This window comes from Rhinopithecus bieti, unplaced genomic scaffold (assembly GCF_001698545.2).
Source record: "Rhinopithecus bieti isolate Rb0 unplaced genomic scaffold, ASM169854v2 scaffold_5191, whole genome shotgun sequence".
Classification (NCBI taxonomy): domain Eukaryota; kingdom Metazoa; phylum Chordata; class Mammalia; order Primates; family Cercopithecidae; genus Rhinopithecus; species Rhinopithecus bieti.
Genome location: NW_016804727.1, coordinates 1139527 through 1155952, shown reverse-complemented (window position 1 = coordinate 1155952; position 16426 = coordinate 1139527). Strand labels below are relative to the sequence as shown.

The following is a 16426-nucleotide window of genomic DNA, read 5'->3' as shown; positions in this document are numbered from 1 at the left end:
CACCCAGGCTGGAAGGCAGTGGTGCAGTCTCGGCTCACTGCAACCTCCACCTTCCAGATTTAAGCAAGTCTCCTGCCTCAGCCTCCCAAGTAGCTGGGATTACAGGCCCCCACCAACATGCCCAACTAATTTTTGTATTTTAGTAGAGATGGGGTTTCACCATGTTGGCCAGGCTGGTCTCAAACTCCTGACCTCAGGTGATCTGCCCACCTCTGCCTCCTAAAGTACTGGGATTACAGATATGAGCCACCACGGCCAGTTTATGTTTCTTTAAATGAGACAAATTTCAAACAATGTTGAAGTCACTTCTGGGGCAATATCACGTACTGGAAATTAAACACATTATTACAATTTTATATTTAAGAAAGCCATCATCATGTATCATTTAGTTGTGTAATTTTTCTCACAGTTTTCACAAAACAGTCCAACTGTTCTGGCTGACAAATTCTTTCAACTGAGTGTATTTTGCCTAGCTTTGGAATCAAAAGTCTTCAGTTACTATGTCAGCTGTAACTGTGTGAGATATTACAAGAATGAAAGTGATCAAGTCCCAGATACTTTCTGTGGGTTTTCATCAGAGTCAGCAATACATAATCCAGATCAATTCTACTTCATATGAAGAAACTTAAGAGATGCAAATATGAGAGATGCCCTGAAATATCAAAAAAAAAAAAAAAAGGAAACTCTACCAGCTCTCTGAAAAAAAGGAGAAATGAACATTATTGAGGAGGAAAAATACTTCTAATTATTTATTTGGTCAAAAAGGAGTAACCAGCTCCATAAAGTCATAATATGTGCTCAGTTAGATTTAGCAAACTTTGCAGACCAATGTTCTAATTTTTATGTCAAAATACTTCACTTGAACCACAGAGCCCTGGCTATTCAGGTAAAGAGAAGAAAGAGACAGCTAGAAAGGAGCCTCTTTTCCAGGAGTCAAATCAAATCAATCAATTAATTGATCTTCTTTGACCCAAACTGAGGTATCAGTATTACCAGGAAATCTGCAGGTAAAACCATCCATCGGAATGCCTTAGGAATGTCCAGGTCCAAAGCCTGGGGTATTTCTTGCTAACACAAGGGAAATGAAAATTGTGTGGTCATATCCGAATGGTGATTTAGGTTCGTTTGCATGCACTGTGTATATGAATCCTCTCTCTCTGTTGCAATCACATCAAGTTCTGAGTACAGAGAAGGTAACTTAGTTGAAGCAGTGGTTCTCAACCAGAGGTGATTTTGTCCTTCAGTAGACATCTGACAATGTCTGAAGACCTTTCTGGTTGTCACAAATAGGGGGAGGCAGTACAGGCATCTACTGGATAGAGACCAAGGGTGCTGTTAAACATTTAAAATGTACAGGAGAGCCCCCAAAACAAAAAATTATCCAGCTCAAAATGTCAACAGTGCCAAGGTTGAGAAATCCTGACTTAAAGCATCTACTGGGGAGTCAGTCCCGAAATAATGACTTGAGTAAACAAGAGAATACAATACTCGAAACACAGAACAAAGTATATCAAATGTGATGTGTCACGTAACACAATAGAGAAGTATTGAAAGGGAGACAAACGTGGGCAACAGAGAACTGGAAAGCTATGTGGAGGATGTAGGATTATGCTCTTTTCAAAGACATGGAATTTGTATGGAAGGAAGAAAAATGACTGAGGGAAGAATGGCATGAGTAAGAGAACAGAAGTGGGAAGGAGATTGGTTATAGAAGAAACAGTGAGAAGGGTAGGTTGGGTGACGCAGAGTGAGCTATAGACAAGAGGGCAAATTAGCTGCATGGCAATGGTATTGGCCTAGGAATGCCATTTTCCTTACGTGTAAACGTACAGAAATAACCTAGATGCTTAAGGTCTCTATGGTCATTAACATTCTGTGATTCTAGGACAGTAGGTCTCAACTCTTTTGTGCATCCAAGTAGCCTGAATAAATTTTTTAAAATTAGAGATGCCTAAAGTCTATTCCCTAAGATTTTGATTTAATAGGTCAGAGGGTTGATCAGAACATCTGTATTTTTTTTTTTTTTTTTTTTTTGAGACGGAGTCTCGCTCTGTCTCCCAGGTTGGAGTGCAGTGGCGCGATCTCGGCTCACTGCAAGCTCCGCCCCCGGGTTCACGCCATTCTCCTGCCTCAGCCTCCTGTGTAGCTGGGACTAGAGGCGCTCGCCACCAGGCCCAGCTAATTTTTTTTTTTGTAGTTTTAGTAGAGACGGGGTTTCACCGTGTTAGCCAGGATGGTCTCCATCTCCTGACCTCGTGATCCCCCCGTCTCGGCCTCCCAACAGAACATCTGTATTCTTAAAAGCTTCAAGGTAAGTCTGACATAGGCCAGAAAACCATTGTTCCAACCCCTCTTCCCATTACTGCATGATCTGTATTATGTACTCAATGTTTCACCCCAAATAAAGTAATTCAAGTATTAACTCCCAACTTGTGAACCTTTCGGCTTTCATAATTATCTATGGCCTCTAACCCAAGAATTCTGGGAATCTATCTTAGACAACCAGAAAAAATGATGTTTTCTAAACAAAGATGTGTTATTTTCAACGTTTGATTAAAATATAGTTTATCACTTCTAATGCCTAAAAATTAAGTACAATCTAAATAGTCAATCATAGTGAACAATTAAATAAATTATGGCAAATTTGTGCTAGAATACTAATTAACAACTTAAAATGATGACCTTTTAACAAAATAAAACACTCATAATAACATTAAATAAAAACACTAGGACACAAAACTGTATGTGTGTATATAGGACTTCATTTCTGTTAAATATGAAGATTAGAAACAAAACTGGAAGATTTGATCCAAACTGTCAACATTAGTCACCTCTAAGTTCTGGGATTATGGGTAATTTATTTTCCTGTTAACAATTTTCCATGTTTTCCAAATTTTCTACAAAACATAAGTTATATAAATTTACATAATTCATCAAGAAATAAATGTATAGATTTATGGAATCTATTATAAAGTCATAAACTTATTACATTGATAATTAGAAAGCAAAATTGACCTATTCTGCTAATATGGGCTGAACAGAAACAGCAATTTGTTCCAGGGCTAAAGACATTTACATTTCAAAAAGATACGCATGAATTAGTTCTTATAAGTACTTCTTGAAGGCTCAAAATTTAAAACAAGATCAAGACCACTAAATTCTTAAATAGTGACGAATGTAAGGTAACATGAATTAATTCTTATAAATACTTCTCAAAGGCTCAAAATTTAAAACAAAGATCAAGACCACTAAATTCTTAAACACTCATGAATGTAAGGTAACAACTACATCTTAGGATCAAACTAGAGTTACTGTAAGAAAGCATTCCTACTATCATGAGCGGATTTGAAAATATGTTGAAAAATCCCATCGAAGCTGACAGAGCACTGAACCAACTTCTACCTGGAACTTGGTGACAGTGACTGATTTGTCTCTAACCATAAAGCCCATCAAAAACCAAAAGATTGTCTACTTAGTAGTAAAAAATAATAACGACGATGATAGGAGGATTCTGCTGAACTCATGTTTTCAATGGACCAAAAAAATCTTCCCCTAGGAATGGAGAAGTAACTCAAGTGGAAAGAAGGGATGCTTGAAATTATTGCAAACTCTTTATTCATTGCATGGATTAGCCACTGGTGGGTACCATGCATCCAGGATTTACGAAGATTTCAAATACACCGTCCTTTTGCCCCCATAACCACACTCAAACTCGTGAGACCATGTGCCTCTATTTTTAATTATGAAAATATGGACGCTGTATCTCTACCGGTGGTTAGAACTGTGAAACATCCCAACCACAACGTCCAGAAGGGCGACTGATCGCAGAGCTTCAAGTGATCTTAACTACGTTATGTGTTCCTGACACACTACAGCTGTGTTCCGAGGGTCAGGGAGGCAGGGCAGAACCATCACTGTATTAAGCTTTCCCGCTCATGGGACGCGGTGCTCAGTCCCCAGGGACCGACAGGGGCTCCACCAACAACTCGGCGCCTCCCTCTCGCGGCCCGGACGGCAGCAGCACAGGTAACTGGAAATGACTGGCAAGAAAACACCTTTTAAAATAATAAAACAAACCACTTCTCAGGAACTTTTCCAGCCTGGAATGAGGAATATTTATAAAAACAGTGGTAGAATATTAGGACATTTCTAGGCCCAGTTTCACAAAGTGAAAAGACCTGGGATAAGACGAGCCCAGGGCTGCACTGGACTTGCGGGAGGCAGAGACTACCCAGAAGGGCCCTGCCGTCGAGGGACCCTGATCTCTGTGCGTCTCGGCGGCGCCCGGGTGGCAGCTGGTGTCCCGCCGCGTCCCTGAGAGGCTTCGGCCTTGTCCGACCCCAGGCTGAAGATCAGGTGGCCCGGGGCCAGCACGTTACCTGCAGCAGGTGCAGCTGGGCCACGAGACGCCGCGGCAGGTGGAGGAAGCAGTCGCGAGCGTTGGTGAAGGCCACAGTCACTGCCGCCCCGCCTCCCCCAGCACCCGCCAGGCGATCGCTGCCCCACATCGTCCCGAAGCGTCGCTCTGGGTTTGCCCACCCTAGCGCCGCAAAGGACACGGGACCCAGCAGGCCGAGGACGTCGGAACCGGAGGAGATCGATCGGCCCCGCCCCCTGCGGCCCCGCCCCCTCTCCCCGCTGCGCGTCTCGCCGTAAGCCTGTAGTGGGGTGGGACAAGAAAGCTTCTGTCACCCAGCGCTCCTCTCCGCCAAGCCGCTCGGGGGCGGCACCTGGTTCATCAAATCCTCGCACGCAGGAAACGATGGCCGACGCTGTCGATTCTCCAGCCAATCCTGACACTCCTTAACTCATCCCGCTCTCTTATTGGATAAAAGGGATCTCAGCAGGGCGGATGTTGTCCTCCCTGCGAGGATCAAAGTAGGCAAGATGGCGTCGAGCGGTGGAGAGCTAGGGAGTGTATTCGACCACCACATCCAGAGGGCGGTGTGCGACACGCGGGCCAAATATCGGGAGGGACGACGGCCTCGTGCTGTCAAGGTAAAGTGATTTTTGGTTTCATTCCCTCTCCTCGGTAGCTTTTTGTGAGCGCTAGCGCCATATGGCTAACCTACGGAAATAAAGGCACGACACGGCTTCCGTCAGATCTGTCGCTAGTTAGAGCTAGCATGAAGAACCCGGGGCCAGATACCAAAGATTCTCACGCCCCTTTTGGTCAACTATTAGAACATCAACTCCATGAGAACAGGGCTTGGTTTTAGTCATTGGATCTTCTGTGTTTACAGTACTACTTGGCACAGGTAAGCCCTCAGTGAATATTCGTTGAGTGATTGTTCCCAGTGACTTCTGCCGACTCAATTTCTGGAAAAATATGTCGACTGAAGGTAGTCTGTTATATGCCTTAGGTAGCCTCTCACATGGACTGTTACTCTTTATGCAGAGGGAATGGCAGAAATTTTATTTTGTGTTTTTTGCTGACTGGGTTGAACAGATTATTTCTTGTTTTCAAAGTTCTGTTTAAAAAAAAAAATAGAGGCAGATTCGTCCTAGGCTTATTTGCGAAATACGTTTAATAACTCTGCATTTCTTTCAGGTATATACAATCAATTTGGAATCTCAGTACTTATTAATACAAGGAGTTCCTGCTGTGGGAGTCATGAAGGAATTAGTTGAGCGATTCGCTTTATATGGTGCAATTGAACAGTACAACGCTCTAGATGAATACCCAGCAGAAGACTTTACTGAAGTTTATCTTATTAAATTTATGAACTTACAAAGTGCAAGGTAAGGTGCAAGTTAAGCAATGACTCGTTTCCTCATTTCCTCCATTCATATTTCTGTCATTTTGGCCCCAAGTTTCCCTCATTCATATCTGAATTACCCCAAAATGTAATCTAGCATATCTTTCTCCAGCCTTTTTACAGGTTAACTTTACTGGAAACACATCCATCACATCATTCCCATGCTTAACAATTTAACGTCCTGTAGCGTGGTAGAGTAAAAGTTGGGTTTGGCCAGGCGCGGTGGCTTACGCCTGCAATCACAGCACTCTGGAAGGCCGAGGTGGGCGAATCACGAGGTGAGGAGTTTGAGACCAGCCTGGCCAACATGGTGAAACCCGGTCTCTACTAAAAATACAAAATTAACCGGGTCTAGTGGCACATACCTGTAATCCCAGCTACTCAGGAGGCTGAGGCAGGAGAATCGCTTGAACCCAGGAGGCAGAGGTTACAGTGAGCCGAGATTGCGCCATTGCACTCCAGCCAGGGCAACAAGAGGGGATCTCCGCCTCCAAAAAAAAAAAAAAAAAAAATGGGTTTGAGGGCTGGGTGCCAATAACTCATGCCTCATGCCTGTAATCAGAGCACTTTGGGAGACCGAGGCAGGCAGATCACTTGAGGTCAGGGGTTCAAGACCAGCCTGGCCAACATGATGGAAACCCCGGCTCTACTAAAAATACCAAAATTAGCCAGGTGTGGTGGTGCGGACCCGTAGTCCCAGCTACTCAGGTGGCTGAGGCATGGGAATCGCTTGAACGCGGGAGATGGAGATTACAGTGAGCAGAAATCACACCACTGCATTCCAGCCTGGATGACAGAGTGAGGCTCCGTCTCAAAAAAAAAAAAAAGAAAAAATTTGGGTTTGACGCCAGGCATGTGGCTCACACCTGTAATCCCAGCACTTTGGGAGGTGGATGTAGGTGGATCACCTGAGGTCAGGAGTTCAAGACCAGTCTGGCCAACATGGTGAAACCCTGACTCTACTAAATACAAAAATTAGCCAGCTGTGTTGGTGCAAGCCTTTAATCCCAGCTCCTGGGGAGGCTGAGGCACAAGGATCACTTGAACCCAGAAAGTAGAGGTTGCGGTGAGCCAAGATCATGCCATTGCACTCCAGCCTGGGAAGAGTGAGACTGTCCCAGAAAAAAAAAAGAAGAAAAGGAAAAAAAAGTTGAATTTGATTCCAGCACTTTGGAAGGCCAAGGTGGGCAGACAGCTTGAGCCCAGGAGTTCGAGACCAGACTGGCCAACATGGCAAAACCCCATCTCTGCTAAAAATACAGAAATCAAGGTGGGCGTGGTAGTGCATTCCTGTAGTCCCAGCTACTTGGGAGGCTGAGGTGGGAGAATCAGTTGAGCCCAGGAGGTGGAGGTTGCAGTGAGTCATTTATGGACCACTGCACTCCATCCTGGGTGATGGAGTGAGACTGTGTCTCAAAAGAAAAAAAAAAAGTTGGGTTTGGAGTAAGTTTTCCAGTTCCACTGCTTACTAGCTTTGTGATCTTCAACAAGTTATTTAACCTGTTTAAGTTTTTCCTGTTCTGTAAAATCTATATGGTAAAGGGACTTATCTACTTCTTGAGGTTGTGTGAGGATGAAATGAGATAACCCATATAAAGGGTTTAGCAGAGTGCCTCCTGGTCAGAATACAGTAAGCATTAGCTATTGTGGTTTCTACTGTTACTCCTTTCTGCAGAGTGTCTCAGTGTTTTCCGGCCTTCTATGTGACATAAACCCTCTGCTCCAAAAAGGCTGAAGTATGCAATGCCTTATCTATTTTTATGTTGATCTCTGTTCTCCTCACTAATCTGCTCTGAGACCCATCCTTCTCTGGCTGTTATAATTCATATTTTCTTTCTTATGCTATCAGTAGAACTCATAATCTACCACAAAAGCACTTGATTTTACTGGGTCATGTGTGGTTTTCTCAGGCTGCTGTTATATGTAATCTCACTTTCTTAACCAACCTGCCAGCTCCCATGGTTAGAAAAATATTTTCTCGAGCTTTTCTGTTTTCCAAAGTGCCTAGTCTAGTAGGCTCTGAAGTAAGACATCTGGATTTGAATCCTTGCTCCTCAAACCAGAGTATGAGCATGGCTAAGTTATGTAATGTCCCAGTGCTTCCGTTTCATTACAGGGTTGTTGTTAGGTGTTAATTCAAGTGAAGCACTTATGACATTGCCTGGCATATGGTAAAATCTCAACAAGTATTTATCATTATCCCTGGATACAGAAGTAGTTAAATTTATTGTAGTACCTGGCCAATCATAGATGTTTAGTAAGTATTTATTGACTGAATAACATTCTTCTCATTTTCTCATTGTTATATGTTTAATAGTTCCTCAGTTATTGAACGTTTTATGATTATAGTATTTTCATCTGATTTTAAGGCATGAATCCCATTACAGAAATACATTGTGCTGAAAAAGCTTAATTGGGTATGAAGTAACTCTTCAGGGCCACAGAGAAAAGCTCTATTTTATGACCACAGTTTACATACTTCAGGCCAACCAGCTGGGTCCTTAGTTGTTTAAAGACTAGGGAACAAAGAGGCTCGAAGGGAAGAAAAGGGGAGGCTCTAAATACATACTCAAACAATGGGCTGAATACTGTCCACAAGCAGAGCATCTTAATTCCCAATCCACAGGATATGTATACACGTAGCAAAAGTTGGACTTTGCTTTTTAGATCCAGATATTGTATACTAGTTAAGCTTTCATCCCAAGTAAATCTAGATTAAAAAACCATGCTATCTTGTATTTCCATTCAGGACAGCCAAGAGAAAAATGGATGAACAGAGTTTCTTTGGTGGATTGCTTCATGTGTGCTATGCGCCAGAATTTGAAACAGTTGAAGAAACTAGAAAAAAACTACAAGTGCGGAAGGCATATGTGGTAAAAACTACTGAAAATAAAGGTATGGAAAGCATATTGCTGAATGCCTCCTGTATGTCAGGCACTCTGCCAGGTGTGTCATCATGCAATTCCTAGTCTAGTGGGAGGAGAGGCAAGTAAAGCATCACAGTATTCAGTAACTGTAAGGGTTCTCTGCAGCACATACATAATCTGGGTTGAGAAGGGAGAAATGTTGGTTCATGGAAGACTTCCTACAGTATGTGAGAAGTGGCTGAAATTTGAAGGATAAGTAGACATTAACTAAAAGGTAGAGGAAAAGAAGGAAAGGCAAGCCAGGCAGGATGTTTAAGTGTGTAGAGGAATAAATGAGCATCATGCATTTAAGGAACGTTAGTTAATACAGTATAACCAAAGCTCAAAGGTTTCAGTGAGAGATAAGTTTAGAAAAGTGGATAAGAAGTGAATCATGAAGGGCCTTGTATCCCATGCTAAGGAATTAAGGCTTTGACCAGACTGCGGTGAGAAGCAGTTATGATTTGCAGACTAGTTGTCACTGCTAATCATGGAGAAGTTTTACTTTTGACGAGCAATTGACTAAATGCCCCCATATGCCTCTTCTACCAGATAGTGGTAAAGAGAAATAAAGTGGGAAAACTCTTGGAAAACTTACTCAGAAATCTGGCAAGAGAGCTGTTGAGAATTCCCAGTCATCTGTATCCATTGAACTCTAACTTGTAAGATAATAAATAGCACCAGGAAAACTTACGTGTTTGTATGACAAAGGAAATTATAAAATATTAATGTGGAGAAAGACCTTTGACATTATCTGACCTGTGTCCTAATTTTTCTTGGTGAGGAAACTAAGTCTCAGAAAGTTTGTGACCGGCCTATATTATTAGAGATGAATTAAGGACAAAAATAAGGATTAAAACCCAAGCTTTGGACTCCTTCTCCAGAGCTTACTTTTTAACTGCTTTAATCATCTCAGTGTTGGTGTGACAGCCTAGGATTATCTTCATTACTTGCTCCCCTTCCTCTTAAGATCTTTTTCCCGTGCTGCTGACCTCAGAATTAAACCTGACTTGTTTGGCCTTGGACACTTCAGTTAAGCTCTCTTTCATCAGCATTTTAGCATCTGTGCGACGCGTTTGTATACTTGGTCTTACTTTTCAAAAACTCTTATTATAGAAGTTATTATTATTATTATTTTGAAACGGAGTCTCACTCTGTCCCCCAGGCTGGAGGGCAGTGGCATGATCTCTGCTCACTGCAAGCTCTGCCTCCCAGGTTCACGCCATTCTTCTGCCTCAGCCTCCCAAGTAGCTGGGATTACAGGCGCCTGCCACCACGCCCGGCTGATTTCTTGTATATTTAGTAAAGACGGGGTTTTGCCGTGTTAGCCAGGATGGTCTTGATCTTCTGACCTCGTGATCCACCTGCCTCAGCCTCCCAAAGTGCTGGGATTACAGGCATGAGGCACTGCGCCCGGCCTGGAAATTTCAAAACACAAAGGCAGAGAGACTAAATTAACACATCTCCCATGTATTAATATTAACATTAACAATCATCAACACATAGCCAATTTCATCTTTACCACATCTTCCACACTCCATGTTGTAGACTGCTTTTGGGAGAGTAAACCAGGGAAGAGGCCCTTGCCAGCCCTAGAAATGGGACAAGCATAGTGCTTTCTTTAGTAACTAACAAACAGAAGCTAAGGAGCATGATACATCCAGATAGTGGAATACTCTGAAATTGTAAAAAAAAAAAAAACAACTTTGTTTAATGATGGAAAACCTATATAAGATCTACAGTGAAATGGAAAATGCAGAGGTGCAGAGAAATGGATATTACATTTACCTTTTTTAGTGGGGAGAAAAAGAATGGGAGAAAGGCGGCGGCAAAGTAAAACTTACTGAACAGATAAATAAAAAACAATAGTGATTACTTATGGGGATGAAACCAGACCCATGGAGAGAGCAAGGAAAGGGTGACACTTGATGCTGTGTATCTTTTTATCCATTTTAGGTTTTAAACCATGTGAATATATTCCCTTCTCAAGAAACAGTTTTTTTGGAGTATAATTTGTTAACATTTTTAAGTGATTTTAAAAAATTATATGATTCTCAATGATGAAAACAATAAATTAACCACTTATGTTTCTCTTTCCCTCAACTTTTAAATTGTAATATAAAGACCATTACGTGACAAAGAAGAAATTGGTGACAGAGCATAAAGACACAGAGGATTTTAGACAAGACTTCCACTCAGAGATGTCTGGATTTTGTACAGCTGCTGTGAACACTTCTGCAGGGAACTCAAATCCTTATCTTCCATATTCCTGTGAATTGCCTTTATGTTATTTCTCCTCAAAATGTATGTGTTCATCCGGGGGACATGTAGACAGAGCATCAAACTCCTCTAAGGATGGTAGAAATCATCATAAAACAATGGGGCATTACAACCACAATGACTCTTTGCAGAAAACACAGATAAACACTTTTAAGAACTCAGTGGCCTACCCTGGTGCACAAAAGGCTATTACGTCTTCAGAGGCAGTTGACAGATTTATGCCTAGGATGACACAACTGCAGGAACGCAAAAGAAGAAGAGAAGATGATCGTAAACTTGGAACTTTTCTTGAAACAAACTCAGGTGGTAATGAGGTTATGATTGGACCTCTGTTACCAGACATGTCTAAAGTGGATATGCACGATGACTCATTGAATACAACTGCGAATTTAATTCGGAATAAACTTAAAGAGGTAAGGTTATTTTTAAAAATTGTTCTAAGAGACAATTTGGTTATAGGACTAAATGGGGAATTATTTGTGGGAACAATAGTATTGTAAGTTTTTTCACTTTTAGTTTTTTGATGTGTTTTCTATAGTTCTCTGTTGAAATAACTGAATTTGGCTAACATTTGATTTGCTTTGAACTGTTAACACTTGCTTTAAACAATGAACAGACATTTTATATCACTGTAGTTACAAAATATTAAAGCAGTGGTTTCAGCCAATTAAATCAGTCTGTGAGAGTGGTGCCCAGACCTGCCATTTTTGTTAAAAGCTCCCCAAGTAGTTCTAATATGAGCCAAAGTTGAGAAGGAAAATTCCATTTCTCTCAAATTTAGAGTTATTACTGTGTATATCAAATTAAAAATGCTTAATTTGCTTTTGTGATAAAGAGCAATAGAAGGTGAGATTTCTAAAAATTGGGCCTCTAGGTATGCATTTCAAATGTAGACTTTATTTTATTTTATTTATTTTTTGGAGACAGAGTCTCACTCTGTCGCTCAGGATCTACGGTCACTGCAAGCTCTGCCACCTGGGTTCACACCATTCTCCTGCATCAGCCTCCTGAGCAGCTGGGACTACAGGTCCCTGCCACCATGCCAGAGCAAGTGTTTTGTATTTTTTAGTAGAGACGAGGTTTCACCATATTAGCCTGGATAGTCTCGATCTCCTGATCTCGTGATCCACCCGCTTCAGCCTCCCAAAGTGCTGGGATTACAGGCATAAGCCACCGTGCCCGGCCTCAAATGTAGACTTCTTAAATGATCAGGATCAGATTGTGCTGCCTAGGTAGTCTTTTTTTTTTTATGTCATTTATATAATCATTTTCCATTTCCTAAGCAGAAATAAAGTTAACATCTGAGTTAGCTTTCGAAAGACACCTTTTTGTGGGATAGGGGTAGGGGCTACTGTTACAAATCATAAACTGAGGGTTGTGACATTCTCTTATACTTACTCCAAGATGCAGAAAGTGCTTTTCACATAGTTTTACTCATATTTTACAATGTGATTAAGGGAGGCTCAGGTAGCTTAGTATCTTATATGTACATTTTTTACCTAAAAACATCTGATTCAAGAGGCATTATTTAATAATAATTAAAATCCGTGGGCACAGTTTTAAAGCCTTCTTTAGTTTTTCAGTTTAGGCTGGGGACAGTGGCTCACACCAATAATCTCAGCACTTTGGGAGGCTGAGGTGGGAGGCTGAGGTGAGCAGACTGCTTGAGCCCAGGAGTCTGAGACCAGCCTGACCAATGTGATGAAACCCCATCTTTACCATAAATATACAAAAATTAGCCAGGTGTGGTGGTGCACTCTTGTAGCTACTTGGGAGGCTAAGGTGGAAGGATCACTTGAGTCTGGGAGGTGGAGGTTGCAGTGAGCCAAGATCATGCCACTGCACTCCAGCCTGGGTGACAGTGTGAGACCCTGTCTCAAAAAAAAAAAAAAAAAGGTTTTCAGTTTGTGCTTCCACCCTTCCTTCCTTCCTTCAGTTGCAGCTGAACTGAGGCATAGACATATATACGCAGCTGTCTCAGCCAGAGCTGATTACATTTTAAAGAAAAATGTGTGAAGTCCAAATTCTAGGTCCAGAAATAGTAGAACAACAACAAAAAAATGTTAAATACAGTTTACTATAGTTTCTAATAATTTTCCATTTCAAATGAAGACTCTTTCTTTGCTTTGGCTTATTGTACACTCTTTGTACACTCTTTCTGATAGTGTGTTTGCCTTTCCTTTTTCTCCTAGGAAATTGAGGATTATACTGCTTCCTGCTCATTTCTCCAAATGTTTTCATCCCCCCAAATCTATCAGACATTATCAGTGTTTCAAGAATGCAAAACCAGGATATCTATCTGAATCTGTAATATAACAAGTGACTTTAGAATGTTAAAGTGGAGCATATGTTCACTTTTCTTCCTCCAAATTTTTTTTCTTTTAAATAGCTTTAGAAATTTTACTCTCATCAGTGTTTGAACAGAAAACTTCACTCTGTGCCTAGGTCATAGGCTGTACCTTGAACTTAAGCCAACTCTGCCTCAAAAGCCGCATCAAGGATTGAACTATTGGATGTAGTCTTACCTCTTCTAATAGCTTTACTCCTGTGCTATAGAAACTAAATTTTAATGGTTCTTTTTTTTTAATTAGGTAATTTCATCTGTGCCAAAGTGTCCAGAGGACAAGCCGGAAGATGTAGATACAAGTCATCCATTAAAACGAAGAAGAATATAGAGTGCCAGCAGCAAATTAGTACTTCCTGAAAAGAACATTTATTATTTATTTTTAGCCTGTCATTTTAATTCTTCTAGAGATTTTACTGCTGGTATTTTTTAACGCACTCCTCTTTGTAATTTCATTCAAGCTATTTGTCTAAAGTCATTTCTTTCTTTTTTTTTGGGAGATGGAGTCTTGCTCTTTTGCCCAGGCTGGAATGCAGTGGCGTGATCTCAGCTCACTGCAACCTCCACCTCCCGGGTGCAAGCAATTCTCCTGCCTCAGCCTCCTGAGTAGCTGGGATTACAGGCGTACACCACCATTCCTGGCCAAGTTTTGTGCTTTTTTAGTAGAGATGGGGTTTCACCATATTGGTCAGGCTGGTCTCGAACTCCTGACCTCGTGATCCTCCCACCTCGGCCTCCCAAAGTGCTGGGATTACAGGCATGAGCCACCACACCTGGCCCGTTTCTTTTTTTTTCGACCCATACTTAATGTTGCAGAAACTATTCTTGCCATAACATTACCTCTCGTGTACAGTAATTATATGTAAATTAATTGAAGCAAATGTGGAAACTACAATAAAGATAGGCAACCAGCATCTGTTTCTGATTATAATACAAGTATTGGATGAGCCATTGAAACACTAGAAGTCAGGATGTTTCCGAATGCCAGGGTTTGAAAATCAAGACAATTCTGTGAGGTAAAAAGTGGATTAACTATTAGAACAAAGCTGAAATTAGAATCTTACATGCTTTAATTAACTTTTAAGAAGAATTTGCTTGACCTGTGGCAATCCAAAAATAAATCAGTATTTATAAATTCTAGACTTCTGTTACTGCTTCTGGCATATCCACACTTTTTTCTGTCAGTGGGTCACATAATTGGAAATTTCAGTACATCTAGGCTGTCTCCATTTTCTTTTTCTTTTTAGTAGAGACAGGGTCTCATTGTGTTGCCCAGGCAGGTATTGAACCGGGCTCAAGTGATCCACTCACTTTGGCCTCCCAAAGTACTAGGATTACAGGTGTGACCCACTACGCCTGGCCATTTTCTTTACTGGTAAAAATAACTTGAGAAGGTCCATACCATGGCATGTTGTTTTCATTTCTCCCTATCTTTAATGGCCTCTTGCCTAGTGGATTGAATTTGAACATACCAGTTAATAAGGTTCAGTTTCAGCTATGATGTACTTGTAGCGGGACAAGCCTCAGACAAAACCCCTTAGTCACCGGGTTATAGAAGGAGGAGGCTTTTTTTGGCTGGGAGTGTTGGCAGACTTCCATCTCAAGAGCCGAGCTCCCTGAAGAAAAAGTTCTGGACCTTTTAAGGGCTTAAAACTCTAAGGGGGTCCACATGAAAGGGTCATGATAGATTGAGCAAGTGATCTATAGGTAACACATGTGGTCAGAATTGGGGGGTTAAGCTTTAACCTCAGGCCTGGTCAGTGGCATCAGTTGGTTTTGCTACTGACTTCATTCCGGTTGTTTTTCAGCTTTTACTTCCTCCTTCTCTTCAGAGACAGGAGACTGTAAGAGAAATGGCCTCTCCTCATTCCCCTCTTTGAGAACCTCACTCACTAGTGGGAGTTCTCACTCATCTTCACTACCCAGGTCTTTCTGTGAGACAGATTGATAGTGATCCATGTAATACACTTGTGCTGAAGTTTTCTGATGAATCAAAGTAGTAACAACTTTTAGTAGTTAGAGAAATATGACTAACAATCAAGGGAGCAATAGGCAGGTTCCTATCACTACTTCTATACCTATTAAAAGAGTTTTAAATCTCCTAGAGCTGGAAACCACTTTCCAAACAGGGATTCAGGATCAAACCCATGCCAAACCTGCACAGGCACATGTGCCAGCTTTGTCATGTCTCTATATCTTCAACTACTTGTCCTTGATCATCTGTTTGCAGATAGCAATTGGTCAAGTTGAATTTTCCACAGACGACTCCTTCAGCTGCCAGCAAGTAGTCTAAGGCCAATCTACTCTGATAGATGGCATTTCTCATTTGGGTTTCCTGCCAGGCTAAGAGTCAAAGCTCTGCCAGTTTCATTAGTGATTATTTCTAAGACAGCATGTAACCATAAGATCAAGTTGAGCATGTAGATGGGGGTTCGGTATCCCCACGAGCCATCTTGCACCCACGTGGCAGGCCTATAGTACTGTGTGAGCCACTCATCTTTCCAATTTCCTATAGCTGTGCTCCTTTTTTTTCAGGAGGCACAGACAGGGAAACCTAGGAGCTCACCTGTTTTTACGGGCAGTAGGAGAAAGGATGACTTAATGGTGCCAATGACATAACTCCCTGTCCATTGGTCAGGTTATCTGGTGTAGGCTCTATGCCCACATATCCAATACAGTCCAGCGGGAGCCATCCAGTCCCAATGAAATTCTGGATGGGCCAGAACAACAACTTAGGAAACTTACTGAATGGGTTATTTTCAGTATGGTTTAGGCCCCAACAGGTGACTGTCCCTGTTGTGCTGTTACACAGCTTCTGTCCTAGACAATTGAGCCTTCCTACAGGGATGGTGAAGACTTTCCCTTCTCTAGCTATGCAGTATTGTCCAATAATCAAGGTTTTCAAGACCCAGAAGTTGCTAGTTTGGGCCTCCTGGACTCGGACTATGTCAGGAACTGGATCAGTAGGCACCAATTCTCAGGCTTCCCAAGGCCATCAGTCTCACAAGTGGTTCCCCCACATATAGCTATGAAGTAACATTGAGGGAATGAGCTACATTTTCTGCTAAGTGGAGAAACAAGTTCTTTGACTTTTTTTGTGGAGGCTCTGGTGCTGGCAGATTCAGCTCATCAGAAAA

At 41.7% G+C, this 16426-nt stretch overlaps 2 protein-coding genes across 2 annotated transcripts in view; one reads left to right on the top strand and one right to left on the bottom strand.

Annotated features, from left to right (window-relative positions):
• Positions 1-4604, bottom strand: part of PEX1 (peroxisomal biogenesis factor 1) — a 42530-nt gene extending 37926 nt beyond the window's left edge. Inside the window, 1 exon segment of the mRNA XM_017870313.1 lies at positions 4380-4604. Coding sequence (XP_017725802.1) covers positions 4380-4508 — 129 coding nt within the window. The 5' untranslated portion in view covers positions 4509-4604.
• Positions 4605-4786: 182 nt separating this feature from the next.
• On the top strand, positions 4787-14202 carry RBM48 (RNA binding motif protein 48). The gene is made up of 5 exons (XM_017870308.1): positions 4787-4998; positions 5552-5742; positions 8509-8654; positions 10790-11358; positions 13537-14202. The coding sequence occupies exons 1-5, from the start codon at positions 4888-4890 to the stop codon at positions 13618-13620; spliced, it is 1101 nt and encodes a 366-aa protein (XP_017725797.1). The 5' UTR covers positions 4787-4887; the 3' UTR covers positions 13621-14202.
• The last annotated feature ends 2224 nt before the right edge of the window (positions 14203-16426 follow it).